Source organism: Musca autumnalis, unplaced genomic scaffold, assembly GCF_047663935.1.
Source record: "Musca autumnalis isolate F117 unplaced genomic scaffold, ASM4766393v1 scaffold_2, whole genome shotgun sequence".
Classification (NCBI taxonomy): Eukaryota; Metazoa; Arthropoda; class Insecta; order Diptera; family Muscidae; genus Musca; species Musca autumnalis.
This window is the reverse complement of record NW_027411755.1, coordinates 26,390,909-26,410,413: the sequence shown is the minus strand read 5'-3', so window position 1 is coordinate 26,410,413 and position 19,505 is coordinate 26,390,909. Positions and strand designations below refer to the sequence as shown.

The window sequence follows — 19,505 nt, the reverse complement described above, 5'->3', positions numbered from 1 at the left end:
TTCTAGAGCCATCAAAAGCTCGTAAATTTTTAAAAATATTTTTCTAGAGCCATCAAAAGCTCGTGGATTTTTAAAAATATTTTTCTAGGGCCATCAATAGCTCGTGGATTTTTAAACATATTTTTCTAGAGCCATCAAAAGCTCGTGGAATTTTAAACATATTTTTCTAGAGCCATCAAAAGCTCGTGGAATTTTAAAAATATTTTTCTAGAGCCATCAAAAGCTCGTGTATTTTTAAAAATATTTTTCTAGAGCCATCAAAAGCTCGTGGATTTTTAAAAATATTTTTCTAGAGCCATCAAAAGCTCGTGGATTTTTAAACATATTTTCCTAGAGCCATCAAAAGCTCGTGGATTTTAAAAAATATTTTTCTAGAGCCATCAAAAGCTCGTGGATTTTTAAAAATATTTTTCTAGAGCCATCAAAAGCTCGTGGATTTTTAAAAATATTTTTCTAGAGCCATCAAAAGCTCGTGGATTTTTAAAAATATGTTTCTAGAGCCATCAAAAGCTCGTGGATTTTTAAAAATATTTTTCTAGAGCCATCAAAAGCTCGTGGATTTTTAAAAATATTTTTCTAGAGCCATCAAAAGCTCGTGGATTTTTAAAAATATGTTTCTAGAGCCATCAAAAGCTCGTGGATTTTTAAAAATATTTTTCTAGAGCCATCAAAAGCTCGTGGATTTTTAAAAATATTTTTCTAGAGCCATCAAAAGTTCGTGGATTTTTAAAAATATTTTGCTAGAGTCTTCAAAGGCTCGTGGGTTTTTGAAAATATTTTTCTAGAGTCATCAAAAGCTTGTGGATTTTTAAAAATATTTTCTAGAGTCATCAAAAGCTTGTGGATTTGTAAAAATATTTTTCTAGAGCCATCGAAAGTTCGTGGATTTTTATAAATATTTTTCAAGAGCCATCGAAAGCTCGTGGATTTTTAAAAATATTTTTCTAGAGTTATCAAAAGCTCGTGGATTTTTAAAAATATTTTTCTAGAGTTATCAAAAGCTCGTGGATTTTTAAAAATATTTTTCTGGAATGTTCAAAAGTTCGTGGATTTTTAAAAATATTTTTCTGGAGTCATCAAAAGTTCGTGGATTTTTAAAAATATTTTTCTAGAGTTATCAAAAGCTCGTGGATATTTAAAAATATTTTTCTAGAGTCATCAAAAGCTTGTGGATTTTTAAAAATATTTTTCTAGAGTTATCAAAAGCTCGTGGATTTTTAAAAATATTTTTCTGGAATGTTCAAAAGTTCGTGGATTTTTAAAAATATTTTTCTGGAGTCATCAAAAGCCCGTGGATTTTTAAAAATATTTTTCTAGAGTCATCAAAAGCTCGTGGATTTTTAAAAATATTATTCTAGAGTCATCAAAAGCTCGTGGATTTTTAAAAATATTTTTCTAGAGCCATCAAAAGCTCGTGGATTTTTAAAAATATTTTTCTAGAGCCATCAAAAGCTCGTGGATTTTTAAAAATATTTTTCTAGAGCCATCAAAAGCTCGTGGATTTTTAAAAATATTTTTCTAGAGCCATCAAAAGCTCGTGGATTTTTAAAAATATTTTTCTAAAGCCATCAAAAGCTCGTGGATTTTTAAAAATATTTTTCTAGAGCCATCAAAAGCTCGTGGATTTTTAAAAATATTTTTCTAGAGCCATCAAAAGCTCGTGGATTTTTAAAAATATTTTTCTAGAGCCATCAAAAGCTCGTGGATTTTTAAAAATATTTTTCTAGAGCCATCAAAAGCTCGTGGATTTTTAAAAATATTTTTCTAGAGCCATCAAAAGCCCGTGGATTTTTAAAAATATTTTTCTAGAGCCATCAAAAGCTCGTGGATTTTTAAAAATATTTTTCTAGAGCCATCAAAAGCTCGTGGATTTTTAAAAATATTTTTCTAGAGCCATCAAAAGCTCGTGGATTTTTAAAAATATTTTTCTAGAGCCACCAAAAGTCATCATAAGCTCGTGGATTTTTTAAAATATTTTTCTAGAGTCATCAAAAGCTCTTGGATTTTTAACAATAATTTTCTAGAGCCATCAAAAGCTCGTGGATTTTTAAAAATATTTTTTATAGCCGTCAAAAGCTCGCGGATTTTTAAAAATATTTTTCTAGAGCCATCAAAAGCTCGTGGATTTTTAAAAATATTTTTCTTGAGCCATCAAAAGCTCGTGGATTTTTAAAAATATTTTTCTAGAGCCATCAAAAGCTCGTGGATTTTTAAAAATATTTTTCTAGAGCCATCAAAAGCTCGTGGATTTTTAAAAATATTTTTCTAGAGCCATCAAAAGCTCGTGGATTTTTAAAAATATTTTTCTAGAGCCATCAAAAGCTCGTGGATTTTTAAAAATATTTTTCTAGAGCCATCAAAAGCTCGTGGATTTTTAAAAATATTTTTCTAGAGCCATCAAAAGCTCGTGGATTTTTAAAAAGATTTTTCTAGAGCCATCAAAAGCTCTTGGATCTTTAAAAATATTTTTCTAGAGTCATCGAAAGTTTCGCTTAGAACATTCGAATTAAAATTCGTTTTAAGTACCACCAAAATTTCGGTTTTTTGAAAAAATATTTGATTCACTTTTGTTTTTAATCAAATATTTTCTACAAAAACAGAAGTTTGGTAGTAGTTCGAACGAATTTGAGTTCAAAGTGTCTTAGAGAAACCGGCCATAATTTTACTGTTTCCAACAATATACATTATAAATAAATTCGTACATGTAAATAATGTTTTGAATTCCAACTCTTTCCATCACTAATATAGACTAGAAAACACTGGACACCGTTCTTAGCATATATTATATTTAAATGCAAATAGCTTTGTGTAAGAAACATTGTTCTAAACAAATTAATCGCAACTAAAAGTCGCAAGTGGTCAGGTGTCTTTCGGCATAACAGCGCATAAAATATATTTAATATTAAATAGCAATTAGAAAAGTTTTAAATTGTAGCAGAAAATTTTCAACAAAAATGTATAAAATTTCAAAAGATCTACCACAACTTGACCGTGAAGGCTTTCACTTTAGATTGGATTACTGTGATCCATCGGAATTTGCTAAATCTGTGGCGGAAAAGGAATTACGGGAAACACCAGAAAATATTGAAGCGGGACTCAAAGAATTACGCAGTTTGTTGAAAGGTAAGCCTAAGAAAAAATATTCGATACAGGAGCTCAATTCTGTTTCTGTGAAAATGTGAAATGAAAACTTTGATAAAGGAAAAACTGTCAAATGAAAAAAATTATAAAGGAAATATTTTTCATTTCAAATAACAATCCAGCCCCAGGTCTTCTAGTTTTGGATATTTTGTGTGAGAGAAGACAGTTGTCATACGCGTAATTTAAGTCTTAGGGCCTCGGTATATAAGCATAGCATTCTTGCTTAAACCCTAATTTACATTTGGGGCAAATACGTGATTTATTTGACAGGTATTCAATGCAATTGACAACTTGAATGACGCATTTTTTATAAAAACTGTTAGATGTAAATTGGTCTTACGTCATTTTTTGGTATAAGAATAAAGAACGGCCGAGCTAAATTCGAACTTTGTCCTTTGCTTTTTAGTCTTTTGCCAGAAATAGCATAAGCAAGAAAACCAGCCGCCGCTTATATATCGAAGTCTTTAAGGGGTAAGTACATAAGCTGCCTCGCCTGCTTGCCTTGCTTGCTTCTGATAAAAGAATAAAAGAGGAAAGGGCAACATAGTTCAAAATTGGCTCGGCCTTCTTTATTCTTTTATTTTTATTATGTCAAAAATGAAGCAGGAAAGCAAGGCAAGCAGGCAAGGCATCTTATGTACGCAGGCCTTTAGAGTTGCAAAGCATGACTATGTTATGCCACTTCATCCTTGTTTCATCCCCGCGTTTGTGTGAAATTAAAGTTCTCCTCATTTTTAAGTTTGTTCATAATTGTTCCTTAGTAATCTACATTAAGTGGATTGCATATTAAAATAGATCCCTATTTAACTAAAAATCTCTCTCCTCTACGTAAGAAACCCGCTCACCAAAACATTCACTATCTTTATTAAAACAAAATCCTCTTCGTCACGTGAACTTCTTGGTAACCATTAAAAATATTATGAGAAATTTACAAATTATAACTATAAAATTCAAAATCGTTTTTAGGAATAAAAACGTAACGCCTCCGTCTCTCTAGCCAGTCGCTCTTACAGGTCCCACCATCTATGTCTGCCGGCTTCACTGTCAAATTGTCACTTTAGGAGTAGTCTGGCTTGCACAAAGTCTCCGTCCCCCATCGAAAAAGTCATCCTTTCAGGATTTTTGGTTTGCTTGGTTTTCATTGCAACCCCTTTCACCGGGATTTTCTCCTTTTGCTTGAGATTTTCTCTTAAAGCTCAACCATTTTCGTTACTTCTCAAAATTCGTATATTTTTCATGATTTTCTTATAGATTTGATGATTTGATTTTTCTCAGCGAATAGACGGCTTGTAACATGAAATTTGCCTTTAAAAATTTGTCGTAATATCAGCTTTTCCATTGGCCATTCTTTCTGCCGCATCGTCTCACCTCGTTCGATGTCAGCTAATAGAGGGAACCTCGCCGAACTCTTTTTAGTAGTCTCACTTCTGTCCTCAAAACCTTGACATCTCGCTCTGTTTAATTGTTCTTGGTCTGTCCTAGCTACTTTGGCTTCACGCAGAGCATTATTGTCTTGCTCCTGTAATGACTTGGCAAGTCTGGCTGCATATTCCTTCCTTCACGTTTTTGTACGATGTCAAGTCGTCTTCCATTCGGTCTCATTTGAAATAGGGATCCTCTAGGAAGCCTTCAATGATTTACTTAGTCTTCTCCCTTCTGCCCTCAAAGGGTTTATCTCTGGCTCTGTTTCTTGTTTGGCCCATATTAATTCTTTCTGGGCTGTCCTAGTTTCTTCGGCTTCACGCAGAGCATTATTGACTATTGGCAAGCTTGACTGCATATTCTTCCCATCTGGTTTCTGTAAGATATCATGGGAAGCGCCAGGTTCAGCTGATATACGGGTGCTCTCCAAGCTTTTCCGAGCTTTATTTAGTCTTCTCATTTCAGCCCTCTGGCTCTGTTTCTTGGTTGGCCGCTATAAAATCGTTATGGGCTGTCCTAGCTTCCTCGGCTTCACACAGAGCATTATTGATCTTGGTAAGCCTGGCTGTATATTCTTTCCTTCTCCTTTTTGTACGATGTCATGGCGTCTTTCATTCTATTTGAACTCTTTAAAGCTTTCATTAGTCTTTCCACTTCTGACCTAAAAACCTTTACATCTCGCTCTGTTTCTTGGTTAATCGCTTTTAGTTCTTCCCCTGCTGTCCTAGCTTTTTTGACTTCACGCAGAGCATTATAGTCTTACTCCTATAAAGTCTTGCCAAGTCTGGCTTCCATTTTCAGCTGTTAAAGCTTCACTTAGACGATCTCTCTCCGAATTCTTCAAAATTTTACTTAATCTTTTCACTTCTGCCTCAAAGCCGTTGAACTCTCACTCTGTTTCTTGGTTGGCCCATATTAAATCTTCCTGGACTGTCCTAGTTTCTTCGGCTTCACGCAGAGCTTTATTGACTATTGGCAAGCTTGAGTGCATATTCTTCCCATCTGGTCTCTGTAAGATATCATGGGTAGCGCCAGGTTCAGCTGACATACGGGCTCTCTCAAAGCTCTTCAGAGCTTTATTTAGTCTCCTCACTTCAGCCCTCTGGCTCTGTTTATTGGTTCGCCGCAATAAAATCTTTATGGGCTGCCCTAGCTTCCTCGGCTTCACATAGAGCATTATTGACTTGGAAAATCTTGGTAAGCCTAGCTATATATTCTTTCCTTCTCCTTTTGTACGATGTAATGGCGTCTTTCATTCTGTTTCAGCTCTCCTTTTTGAACTCTTTAAAGCTTTCATTAGTCTTCCCACTTCTGACCTAAAAACCTTGACATCTCGCTCTGTTTCTTGGTTGATCGCTATTAATTCTTCCCGTGCTGTCCTAGCTTTTTTGACTTCACGCAGAGCAATATTGTCTTGCTGCTGTAAAGTCTTGGCAAGTCTGGCTTCCATTCTGTCTCAGCTGTCAAAGCTTTACTTAGACGGTCTCTCTCCGAACTCTTCAAAGTTTTACATAATCTTCACTCTGTTTCTTGGTTGGTCGCTATTAAATCTTCCTGGGCTGTCCTAGCTTCTTTGGCTTCAAACAGAACATTATTGACTTTCACCTGTATGGTATTACCAAGGTTGATGGCATATTCCTTGCTTCTCGTTCTCTTCAGAGCTTTATTTAGTCTTCTCATTTCTGCCCAATGGGTCTGTTTCTTGGTTTCTATAAAATCTTTCTTGGCTGTCCTAGCTTCCTCGGCTTAACACAGACCATTATTGACTTGGAAAATCTTCGTAAGCCTGGCTGTATATTCTTTCCTTCTCCTTTTTGTACGATGTCATGGCGTTTTTCATTCTGTTTCAGCTTTCCTTTTCGAACTCTTTAAAGATTTCATTAGTCTTTCCACTTCTGACCTAAAAACCTTGACATCTCGCTCTGTTTCTTGGTTGATCGCTATTAATTCTTCCCGTGTTGTCCTAGCTACTTTGGCTTCACTCAGAGCATTATTGTCTTGCTCCTGTAAAGTCTTGGCAAGTCTTGCTTCCATTCTGTCTCAGCTGTCAAAGCTTTACTTAGACGGTCTCTCTCCCCGAACTCTTCAAAGTTTTACTTAATCTTTTCACTTCTGCCTCAAAGTCGTTGAACTCTCAAGGCCTGCGTACATAAGCTGCTCTGCCTGATTACCTTGCTTTCCTGCTTCATTTTTGACATAATAAAAATAAAAGAATAAAGAAGGCCGAGCAAAATTTCGAACTGGGTTGCCCTTTTCTTTTTTATTCTTTTATCAGAAGTAAGCAAGGTAAGCAGGCAAGGCAGCTTATGTACGCAGGCCTTCATTCTGTTTCTTGTTTGGCCGATATTAAATCTTCCTGGGCTGTCCTAGCTTCTTTGGCTGCAAACAGAACATTATTGACTTTCTCCTGTATGGTATTGCCAAGCTTGACTGTATATTCCTGGCTTCTCGTTTTTGCACAATATGATGGCGTCTTTCATTTAGGTTAAACTTATATACGGGCCCTCTCCGAGCTCTTCAAAACTTTATTTAGTCTTCTCACATCAGCCCTGAAAGCCGTTGAGCTCTCGCACTGTTTCTTGGTTGGCCGCTATTAAATACCATCATGACGTCTTTCAATGCATTGATATCAGTCTCCATTTCCCTTATGTCTGCCACCGCGGCGTTACGTTGCATCCGCTCACACTTCAATTCGAATGCGAGCTCATCCACTTGTTTCTTCAGGCCCGGACTTCGTTTTTGGCCTTTAAGGTAGAGACACAATGACTTTTTCAAGTAAATGAATAAAGGCCAGGTACTACCTAATTCAAACGCGATTGTGGATTTCTTTATTCCTTTACACAAATTCAGGCTTGGATAAGAATGAATTTCTCATTGTGTTCTCACCTTTAAAGCTTTATTTTGTATGTCTAATAGCATCTCAAGTTGAGTGGACACGGAGGCTTTAAGTCTTGCTCTTCGTATACTTGATTTCTGCAGCTCAGTTTTCTTAGTAAGTTTCGGTCCACACTAGAGTATTTTATTGAAAAATGTTATGTAAGTAACTAAAGTACACTGAAGTAACTTTATGAAATTGCTGTAGTGGGAAACTCGATCTATGAACGCCTAAACAATTGAAGCACTTTCTCTCTTCAACCGCCCAGATGGTGAGACCAAGAAATCTCTCTAATTCATAGATGGGCAAAATGAAATTGAGAGTATAAGTGAGAGAGAGAATGGAAATGCACTGAAACAAATTATTTCATAATTTCATTAATATCTTGGTGAGACCAAGAAATCTCTACGTCATCCATTATTTTTGCTGTCAGGTGCCGGTTTTCTAATTCATACGCTTTCTCGTTCCTCCTATGACATGCCTATATCGGAAATTTGCTTCTCCTTCGTATTACTGGTCTTCGAAACTTAGTTTTCTTAGTAAACAATTGAAACATTTTCATCTTTACAATTTTATTTTCAACTGTCGGCATCAATGCTGAAGCGCGCTGACCTTCATCGAACTCATAAGTCTCTTCATAGTACTCTTCAGACCGGGTTTCATTATTCTTTTGGATGCCCCTGTTAATGCGACCAAAAAGTCTCTATACTTCGTTCCAATTTTTGCTGCCGTTTGTTAAGGACAATCTCCCTTTCCTTAAGGACAATCTTCAGACTTGTTTGATAGCTTGTAGGACTCCACCGCTGCTTCTTCTTGCCGCCCGAATATCCTTCATATTGAGGGAAATTCTCATCCTACTAATAAGTCTCTTCATGGTACTCTTCAAACTGGCTTTCAATACTCTTTTCGATCAAATGTCTGCGTCAATGCTGAAGCTCGCTAACCTTCATCGAACTCATAAGTCTCTTCATGGTACTCTTCAGACCGGGTTTCATTATTCTTTTGGATGTGCGTGTTAATGCGACCAAAAAGTCTCTCTACTTCGTTCCAATTTTTGCTGCCGTTTGTTAAGGACAATCTCCCTTTCCTTAAGGACAATCTTCAGACTTGTTTGATAGCTTGTAGGACTCCACCGCTGCTTCTTCTTGCCGCCCGAACATCCTTTCTTTTGAGGGAAATTCCCATCCTACTAATAAGTCTCTTCATGGTACTCTTCAAACTGGCTTTCACTAATCTTTTCGATTTACCAGTTAATGCCACCGTAAAGTCTCTCTACTTGATCCCCGATTTTTTGCTGCCGTCTGTTAAGGACATCCCTTTCCTTAAGGACAATCTCCAGACTTGTGTGATAGTTTGTAGGACTCCAACTCTGATTCTTCTTGCTGACTGAATATCCTACCTATTGGGGGAAATTCTCAGTGTTCTGGGTTCCGATACAATTTGTTTTAAGAATTTTAAAAAAAATCTCACCTGGTTTTGATCCCGACATTTTTTACAAAAAACATGTTTGAAACTTTCTTCTTTCAGCCGAAACTAATCTCCACTGTCCCATGGATAACGACTTGTGGTTACTGAGTTTTTTGCGGCCGGCACATTTCTATCCAGAAGGAGCTTTAGAAAAGGTAAATTAATTTCAATCATTACATCCTTAAGGCCTGGGTACATAAGCTGCCTCGCCTGGTTGCCTTGCTTTCCTGCTTCATTTCTGACATAATAAAAATAAAAGAATAAAGGAGGCCGAGCAAATTTAGAACTGGGTTGCCCTTTTCTTTTTTATTCTTTCATCAGAAGTAAGCAAGGCAACCAGGCGAGGCAGCTTATGTACGTAGGCCTTTAGAACATTACTTTAAAATGTCATTCTTTTTCAGATCAAAAACTATTACAATTATCGTCGTAAATATCCGGAGTTGTGTAAAAATTTACAATTAAGCACAGTTAAGAAGGTACTACATGACTACAACGGTTCCACGTTGCCACAACGTGATCAATATGGTCGACGTTTGTACACGGTATTGCTGGGCAGTAAGTGTTTTCGCTTCTCTTCGCTCTCTTGCTTTAACCCGAAAATATTAAAACAATTCCTTTATTTCCAGAATATTGGAACATCAAAAAATTTACCAGAGAAGCATTGCTGCAATCATTCATCGCACAATGTGATTTTGTTCGTTCTGAACCAGAGACACAAATAAATGGTATTGTCGTTGTTGTAGATGTCGAGGGCATGACAATGCAACAAGTGTTTCAATTGACACCATCATATGCAAAACGTTTAATTCAAGCTATTGAAGTTGGCATCGGTATTCGTTTAAAGGGCTATCACATTGTGAATAATCCAAAAATTTTCGACATAGCCTTCGCCATAATTAAACGTTTTACGTCGGAAAAAATAATAAATCGTGTTCATTTGCATGGTACGGATATGTCATCGCTACATCGTTTTATATCACCTGATTGTTTGCCCGAATGTTATGGTGGAACATTAAAGTCGGCAAAGCAATCTTATGGTCCAGAATTTTATGAAGTTTTTGAAAAATATGAAAGTGATTTTGATCAGTACCAGGAATATGGTTTTAAATAAAGGATCGGGGAGGTGAATGTAGCGTGTTTTTTTTTTGTTGTTGTTGTTTTTTATATTCAACTGGATGGTGATGGGGCTTCAAAATCGATTGGACCAGCGAAGTAGTTATTCCTTGCAAAACATATGTATATATGGCGCCCCAATTAAAAATAAGGTTCCCTGGAACGAATAACTTGAATATTTTTGTGCAATAGCAATGGACCATAGGAAATTACATAGATATACATAAGTATTACATTCGTTATCCTTGCAGAAATAAGTCAGTGCAATAACTTGTTCGTCTAGTGTGTAATAATATGTTAAGGGTAAATCGTCTCTACGAGATATTTTTTGTCGATATTTATATTTATTTATATAAAATACTAGCAAATGCCCGCTACTTCGTATGCGGAAAGGGAACAAAATATATATAAACAATATTTAATACGGGAATGGTGAATACTGGAGATTCTGTTGTACTAAGACCTATTTTTATTACCAATATTTTTTTCGATTGTAGTCAGAATTTACAAAAAAAATCTGAAGTATCGCATCCCTACACAACTACCATATTTTTATTTCGAATTTCCAAAACTATGTATCATATTGCAAATTTCAGATTTGACTCCCGGTTTTAACCCTTCACTAACACAGTATTCCCTTCCAGTACGAATTTCCAAACACTAAACTTTATCTCACGCCTTCACAACAACAATCACGCACATTTACAATGCAAGGTTCTAGCTTTAGCAGTTTCGCCCAGAACCCGAATAGGTCCGTTAAGTTTTCGGCATTCAAAATGGCCATAAAAATCCAAAATGACCATAAAAATCCACGTTATCGTATATTCCCATATAACGGTACCTCTCGACTTAGTGTCTTTTAAAGGATTACTTCCTTATATTCAACATATATCCTAACCCCAATTCACTTTTCCAGCTTTATCTGTTCTCCTGAAACCCATTATAGTACTACTTAGTACTTTTTGCATAAATAAGTACGAATTTTCCACTCTAAACACCAATTGCTAATCTAGTACCGAATTTCAAAATTCCAGTTCTACCCTTTACAAAGTCACAAATTGTACAAAATTCTCTACCATATAGCAAATACCAAAAGGTACCAAATTTTGTACCATTTAGCACTTTTCACCTAACCCCAATTTATAGCCAATGTAGTTCCATTTAGCACTTTTCCATAAGTATGAATTTCCAAAACTACCTCAATCCTCACTCCAACAGTAATCTGTTCACGCAAATACAGCGAATTCCGTACCAGTTAGTACTGCTTCGTTCACATTAGTACCATTTTCCAAAGCTTCCTCCATATCTCAATTCTATATTCTAACTGTAATCTTAATTCCAAATTTCAGGATTCCAGCTCTTCAAATCCAAATCATACTAAACTCACTACAATTTAGGACTTTTCGACCTTTGGTACATCTTTCTTACTCTTAATCAGTGACCTCCATTCCAAATTTCAGGATTCCGGCCCTATTCGTTAACCCATATCTAAACTGTACTATATTTAGTACTTTTCGTATAAGTTTTGTTCGTATTCCAAAAACCTTTCATTTTTACTCTTCAACAGTGATTCTCATTCCAAATTTCAGGATTCCAGATCTATCCGTTCACCCAAATCCAAATTGTACTAAATTTAGTATCATTTAGTACTTTTCGTGCACTTATAGCTCGAATTTCTAAAAACCTTTCTTTGTTACTCTCCATCAGTGACCCTCATCACAAATTTCAGGATTAAAGCTCAATCCGTTCACCCAAATCCAAACTGTACTAAATTTAGTACCATTTAGAACTTTTCGTGCACTTATAGTTCGAATTTACAAAAACCTTTCTTTGTTACTCTCCACCACTGACCCTAATTTCAAAGTTCAGGATTCCAGCTCTATCCGTTCAACCAAATCCAAATTGTACTAAATTTAGTACCATTTAGTACTTTTCGTACCCTTATAGTTCGAATTTACAAAAACCTTTCATTGTTACTCTTCATCGGTAACCCCCATTCCAAATGTCTGTATTCCAGCTCAATCCGTTCACCCAAATCAAAATTGTACTAAATTTAGTACCATTTAGTACTTTTCGTACCCTTATAGTTGGAATTTCCAAAAACCTTTCATTGTTACTCTTTATCAGTGACCCTCATTCCAAATGTCTGTATTCCAGCTCTATCCATTCACCCAAATCCAAATTGTACTAAATTTAGTACTATTCGTGCACTTATAGTTCGAATTTCCAAAAAGTTTTCTTCGTTACTCTCCACAATGGACCGTAATTTCAAATTTCAGGATTCCAGCTCCATCCGTTCACACAAATCCAAATTGTACTAAATTTAGTACCATTTAGTAATTTTCGTACACATAAGTACGAATTTCCAAAATCACCCTCGTGTCTCAATCATACACTTCAACAGTAATCTTAATTCCAAATTTCAGGATTCCAGTTCTATCCGTTCACCCAAATATAATTTGTACTAAATGTAGTATCATTTAGTACTTTTCGTACACATTAGTACGATTTTCCAAAAACATTTAATTACATCAACACCACTTCCCAACCTTGATTTCCATACCAAATTCCATGATTCTAGCTATATCCGTTCAAACTATACAATTGGTACTAAATTTTGTAAATTTTAGTATTTTTCGTACACTTAGAGGTCGATTTTCCAAAAACCCTTTTGTACATCTTTCTAGATCTCCATCAGTTACCCTCATTCCAAATTTCAGAAGTCTAGCTCTTACCGTTTCCCTAATACAAAGGGTACCATATTTAGTACCTTTTAGTACTTTTCGTACACTTCTGGGTCGAATTTCCAAAAACCCAGCCTTATCTCACCCCTACACACCAACAGCATCCTACACCCAAAATTTCAACTTTCTAGCTTCAGCGGTTTCGTCTGGGCGGTGATGAATCAGTCAGTCAGTCAGTCAGTGAATACCTCACCTCACTGCTCTTTTATATATATAGACTAGCAAATGCCCGCTACTTCGTATGCGGAAAGGGAACAAAATATATATAAACAATATTTAATACGGGAATGGTGAATACTGGAGATTCTGTTATACTAAGACCTATTTTTATTACCAATATTTTTTTCCATTGTAGTCAGAATTTACAAAAAAAAAAAAAAATATCTGCCGTATCGCATCCCTATACAACTACCATATTTTTTATTTCGAATTTCCAAAACTACGTATCATATTGCAAATTTCAGATTTGACTCCTGGTTTTAACCCTTCACTTACACAGCATTCCCTTTCACGAATTTCCAAACACTAAACTTTATCTCACCCCTTCATAGTCCGGTCAAAATAGACATTGAAATAACAAAAATTCCCACAAAGCTGAATTTTGGTGGAGAGCTAGGGTTTTCCACTAGAAGCAACGTCCTAAAAGTCCCCATCGATCCCATGTGTGCAAAAAAAATTATTCGGGGTCAAAGGTCAAAATTTAAGGGGTTTTAGGTTTTCGGATTTATTTTTGGAAAACGGTTGATCTAATCAAAAAGTGTCTAAAGTAAATATTGTAGACAGAAAAATTACCTACAAGTTTGACCTTTATAATTTTTTTCTTAGAAGGAACCATTCTTGAGATATAGCTGTTCTAAAAAACACATGATTTTTATGTACTTATAAGGGAAATATGCACATATTCAGACGAACCGGCTAAAATAAGCGAAGTAATCGGGTCTGTCCCCCCAAAAAAAATATATTTTCTTGAAGAGCGAAACTATAGCTATCTTCTAAAAAAAATTCCAACAAAATCGGAGTGTGGTTAGTAGAGTTATTCAATGTTAGAGTCATTTTATGCAAACATAGCCCATTTAACCCACATGTATAATCGAAAGCCCAACGGGAACGTCCCCAACGAAAACTCTCCGATTTTTTTCAAGTTTTGTCCGAAGGTAGGGTTTGTTGCGCTGATTACGGAAATGTATAATTTTCAACGGTTGCGGATCCGGTTCGCAGGTTAATAGACCCGAAAGGCCAAATTTAAAAACCGGGTTAGACCCGGTTCTACTGTACCGATTACTGCAAAGTGGATATCGTTTGAAAGCTTACGGAAGTATCTAACACATAGTGTCGTTACTTTAACCGGTTCGCCTCATAATGTACTTACGCGGCTAATTTTTTATTTGACCTTTAGATCGAGATATCTCGAAAATGGTAAGTCTTTTTTAAGAATCATAAAGACCAATCTTGTAGACAATTATTGAATGTACAACTTTTACTTTAGCGAGCTTTTGCTTAGTATTACCGTTTTTGAGAAAAATTAAAAAAACTGAATAATGCCTCCAAAAATGACCTTTGACCCCGAATAACTTGTTTTGCACACATGGGATCGATAGGGACTTTTAGGACGTTGCTTCTAATGGCCAACCCTAGCTCTCCACCAAAATTCAGCTTTGTGGGAATTTTTGCTATTTCCCCCTTATACGCATGTCTATTTTGACCGGACTATTCACAACAACAATCACTCACATTTACAATGCAAGGTTCTAGCTTTAGCAGTTTCGCCCAGAACCCGAAAAGGTTCGTTAAATTTTCGGCATTCAAAATGGACATAAAAATCCATTTTTTCGTATATCCCCATATAACGGTACCTCTCGACTTAGTGTATTTTAAAAGAAGAACAAATCTATATCGACGCCTCCAAACAATAGTATGCTAAGTCGACTTAGCATGTTTTCAAGTTCTTTACATTTTTATATTTAACGTCCTTTAACTTAAATTCTGTCAAATTTTGGTAATAATCGGACAATCCGAACAGAAGTTATAAACAAGTATTTACTTAGCATAGTACTGAAGCTCAAAGAAACTTCCAAACTTTTAGAGCTTGTCCTGCAAAACTCACTGTTCAGAATTAGCAAACTATTATTTGGAGGTGTCGAACGTCCTTTAACTTAAATTCTGTCAAATTTTGGTAATGATCGGTCAATCCGAACAGAAGTTATAAACAAATATTGACTTAGCATAGTACTGAAGTTCAAAAAATTTGCACACTTTGAGAGCTTCTCCTGCAAAACTCACTTTTTAGACTTAGCATACTATTATTTGGAGGTGTCGATATTGTCTAATTTTCTTTAATGTTGGACCTGGAATACTCAGAGGCTATTAAAGTTTAATTTAAAAAATGTCCACTTCAATCCACGTTTATTAGAAGAGATATTTTGAAGATTTAGAGTATTTTGAAGATATTCTGCACATTTTCCAAACGATATTCGGAATTTGTGGCATGAAAGATTAGAACAACTTTTTTACAAAAAATTGTACTTAGTGTGTACGGGTATGTCAACCGCATATAACGGACAAATGTTTGGAGGCATTTCAATTTAGGCTTTTTTATTATCGGGGGTAAATAACTTCTAGTTAACAAAATTGTCGCATTGTACCACGCTTTCAAATTAACATACCAAAACGGTCAGAAGAAAAACATTTTTGAAAAAATACTTCACGTTTGACAACTTAACTTCAGTACATTATTTAGAAACGCCTTGGCGTTAACATCAAATCAATGGAAAAATATTCAGTACAATTTTTCAAACTCAGAACTTTGTCTCAAATTTTAGAGTGATCTTCATAACAAATATTTTTCCATCTCGTATTTATTGTACAATTAGCGTATTTCCAAATTATATAATCCCAGCTTTGTTCCTACACCCAACACCAAATTTAGTACCTTAACTGTTTACACAATACCAAAATGGGTTTGGTACCAACATGTTACCCAACTTTTCGTACACATAGGTAAACGTTTCAAAAATTACTTCCTTATATTCAACATATATCCTAACCCCAATTCACTTTTCCAGCTTTATCTGTTCTCCTGAAACCCATTATAGTACTATTTAGTACTTTTTGTATAAATAAGTACGAATTTTCAAAACCTCCTCCCTACCTCCACTCTAAACACAAATTGCTATTCTAGTACCGAATTTCAAAATTCCAGTTCTACCCTTTACAAAGTCACAAATTGTACAAAATTTTTTACCATTTAGCACTTTTCGTACACGATTTTCCAAAATGTACTTTCATATCTCAGCTCTATCCGTTCACCTAACTTCAATTTATAGCCAATGTAGTTCCATTTAGCACTTTTCCATAAGGACGAATTTCCAAAACTACCTCAATCCTACACTCCAACAGTAATCTGTTCACGCAAATACAAATTGTAGCGAATTCCGTACCATTTAGTACTGCTTCGTGCACATTAGTACGATTTTCCAAAGCTTCCTCCATATCTCAATTCTATATTCCAACAGTAATCTTAATTCCAAATTTCAGGATTCCAGCTCTTCAAATCCAAATCCAAATCACTACCATGAACTCACTACCATTTAGGACTTTTCGAATTTTGGTACATCTTTCTTACTCTTAATCAGTGACCCCCATTCCAAATTTCAGGATTCCGGCCCTATTCGTTAACCCATATCTAAATTGTACTATATTTAGTACTATTTAGTACTTTTCGTATACGTTTAGTTCGAATTCCAAAAACCTTTCATTTTTACTCTTCAACAGTGATTCTCATTCCAAATTTCAGGATTCCAGCTCTATCCGTTCACCCAAATCCAAATTGTACTAAATTTAGTACCATTTAGTACTTTTCGTAACCTTATAGTTCGAATTTAGAAAAACCTTTCATTGTTACTCTTCATCGGTAACCCCCATTCCAAATGTCTGTATTCCAGCTCAATCTGTTCACCCAAATCAAAATTGTACTAAATTTAGTACCATTTAGTACTATTCGTGCACTTATAGTTCGAATTTCCAAAAACTTTTCTTTGTTACTCTCCACAATTGACCCTAATTTAAAATTTCAGGATTCCAAATTTAGTACCATTTAGTAATTTTCGTACACATAAGTACGAATTTCCAAAATCACCCTCGTGTCTCAATCATACACTTCAACAGTAATCTTAATTCCAAATTTCTGGATTCCAGCTCTATCCGTTCACCCAAATATAATTTGTACTAAATTTAGTATCATTTAGTACTTTTCGTACACATTAGTACGATTTTCCAAAAATATTTAATTACATCAACATCCACTTCCCAACCTTGATTTCCATACCAAATTCCATGATTCTAGCTATATCCGTTCAAACTATACAATTGGTACTAAATTTTGTAAATTTTAGTACTTTTCGTACACTTAGAGGTTGAATTTCCAAAAACCCTTTGGTACATCTTTCTAGCTCTCAATCAGTTACCCTCATTCCAAATTTCAGAATTCTAGCTCTTCCCGTTTGCCTAATACCAAGGGTACCATATTTAGTACCTTTTAGTACTTTTCGTAAACTTCTAGGTCGAATTTTCAAAAACCCAGCCTTATCTCACCCCTACACACCAACAGTAACCTACACCCAAAATTTCAACTTTCTAGCTTCAGCGGTTTCGTCTGGGCGCTGATGAATCAGTCAGTCAGTCAGTCAGTGAATATCTCACCTCACTGTTCTTTTATATATATAGATGAAGAAGCAAAAGAAACCGCACTGTGTCCTTTATATAAGTAGAAAAACTGTGTAAACGTTGACAAAATACAGAAAAATTATAAGTAGAATAGAATGGTAAAACCACCTCCTGGAATGGATACGCCATTAATTAATATGTCACAGACCATAAATAATAATCCTAGCATCAAAATCAGTCCGGAATGTCTGCTGATCGCTGTATTCCGTTTGGAATACTTGAAGAAGCAATACATCGTGTCAGAATTTCAGTCACAAGGCGATGCCTATGAGTTGTTTTAACAGTTGTTGGCAAGTTCCGAGCTCCTGAACTTTTGCCGCTCTTTTTTCGCCTTGGAATTTTAGTTACATTAGTCGGAGACGGAGCAGTCACATTAGATAAGACCTGTTGTGTCTGTTTCGGCTTCTTTGCCTTTGACTTGAGGTCTTGTATTGATAAAAAAATTCCTCTTGAGATCTTCAATGGTCCGAAGAAGACCTTTTTGAGGTAAACTGTTTTGAAGAAGACTTCATTATGTTCTCCATGGAGAAAAACACATTTTAAAATCTTCTGTAGACAGAAAAAGATCTCGTGGGACCTTGCGTAGACAGAAGAAGATTTCTTGTGGTGTTCTGTGGACAGAAGATGGCATCTTCGAGTTATCCGAAGACAGTATGAAGGCCTGGGTACATAAGCTGCCTCGCCTGCTTTCCTGCTTCATTTCTGACATAACAAAAAAAGGCTAAAGAATAAAAGGGCAACCTAGTTCGAAATTGGCTCTGCCTTCTTTATTCTTTTATTTTTGTTATGTCAGAAATGAAGCAGGAAAGTAAGACAAGCAGGCGAGGCAGCTTAATAAAAGAATAAAGGCCTGCGTACATAAGCTGCTCTGCCTGATTGCCTTGCTTTCCTGCTTCATTTTTGACATAATAAAAATAAAAGAATAAAGAAGGCCGAGGAAATTTCGAACTGGGTTGCCCTTTTCTTTTTTATTCTTTTATCAGAAGTAAGCAAGGTAAGCAGGCAAGGCAGCTTATGTACGCAGGCCTTAAAGGCCTGCGTACATAAGCTGCTCTGCCTGATTGCCTTGCTTTGCTGCTTCAATAAAAAATAAAAGAACAAAGAAGGCCGACCCAATTTCCAACTGATGGCAACCCAGTTCGAAATTTCGTCTTTATTCTATTATTTTTATTACGTCAGAAATGAAGCAGGTAAGTAAAGGCCTGCGTACATAAGCTGCTTTGCCTGATTGCCTTACTTACCTGCTTCATTTCTGACGTAATAAAAATAATAGAATAAAGACGAAATTTCGAACTGGGTTGCCATCAGTTGGAAATTGGGTCGGCCTTCTTTGTTCTTTTATTTTTTATTGAAGCAGCAAAGCAAGGCAATCAGGCAGAGCAGCTTATGTACGCAGGCCTTAAGGCAATCAGGCAAAGCAGCTTATGTACGCAGGCCTTAAATGAGGCCGAGCAAATTTCGGACTGGGTTGCCCTTTTCTTTTTTATTCTTTAATCAGAAGCAAGCAAGGCAACCAGGCGAGGCAGCTTATGTACCTAGTCCTTTCTTCTGACAATAGAAACTATCAAGAGGTTTAAAAAAGGTATTCTTCTTAAAGAAGACGTCAAGAGCTGTTTACGTCCAAAAATACCTCATGAAGCCTGCCTGTTTCAACAGAGGGCCTCAAGAGATCTTAAGGCCTGGTTACATAAGCTGCCTCGCCTGATTGTCTTACTTTCCTGCTTCATTTCTGACATAACAAAAATAAAATAATAAAGGAGGCCGAGCAAATTTCGAACTGGGTTGCCCTTTTCTTTTTTTATTATTTTATCAGAAGCAAGCAAGGCAACCAGGCGAGGCAGCTTATGTACGTAGGCCTTTAAGGCCTTCTGTTGGAGCGAGAATATACTCTTGAAGTCTTCTATAGAAAGAAGAAGACCTCTTGCAGAGATCTTTAAGTATTCAATTGACAGAAGAAGGCTTGTAAAAGTCTGTTGTAGACAGAAGGAGTCAAAGAGTCTTTTCATAGACAAAGTGACACA

The 19,505-nt window shown here is 35.9% G+C and overlaps 1 protein-coding gene across 1 annotated transcript; it reads left to right on the top strand.

Annotated features, from left to right (window-relative positions):
- Positions 1 to 2,834: 2,834 nt before the first annotated feature.
- LOC141392522 (alpha-tocopherol transfer protein-like) lies at positions 2,835 to 10,038 on the top strand. The gene is made up of 4 exons (XM_073965459.1): positions 2,835 to 3,123; positions 8,966 to 9,060; positions 9,307 to 9,460; positions 9,532 to 10,038. The coding sequence occupies exons 1-4, from the start codon at positions 2,955 to 2,957 to the stop codon at positions 10,014 to 10,016; spliced, it is 903 nt and encodes a 300-aa protein (XP_073821560.1). The 5' UTR covers positions 2,835 to 2,954; the 3' UTR covers positions 10,017 to 10,038.
- The last annotated feature ends 9,467 nt before the right edge of the window (positions 10,039 to 19,505 follow it).

What these genes read in the sequence shown, in the direction of transcription:
- LOC141392522 (XM_073965459.1), top strand. Translation starts at nt 2,955, where the DNA reads ATGTATAAAATTTCAAAAGATCTACCACAACTTGACCGTGAAGGCTTT. An exon ending in ATTACGCAGTTTGTTGAAAG is followed by an intron (nt 3,124 to 8,965) that starts GTAAGCCTAAGA and finishes TTCTTCTTTCAG; the next exon opens with CCGAAACTAATCTCCACTGT. An exon ending in GTACACGGTATTGCTGGGCA is followed by an intron (nt 9,461 to 9,531) that starts GTAAGTGTTTTC and finishes CTTTATTTCCAG; the next exon opens with AATATTGGAACATCAAAAAA.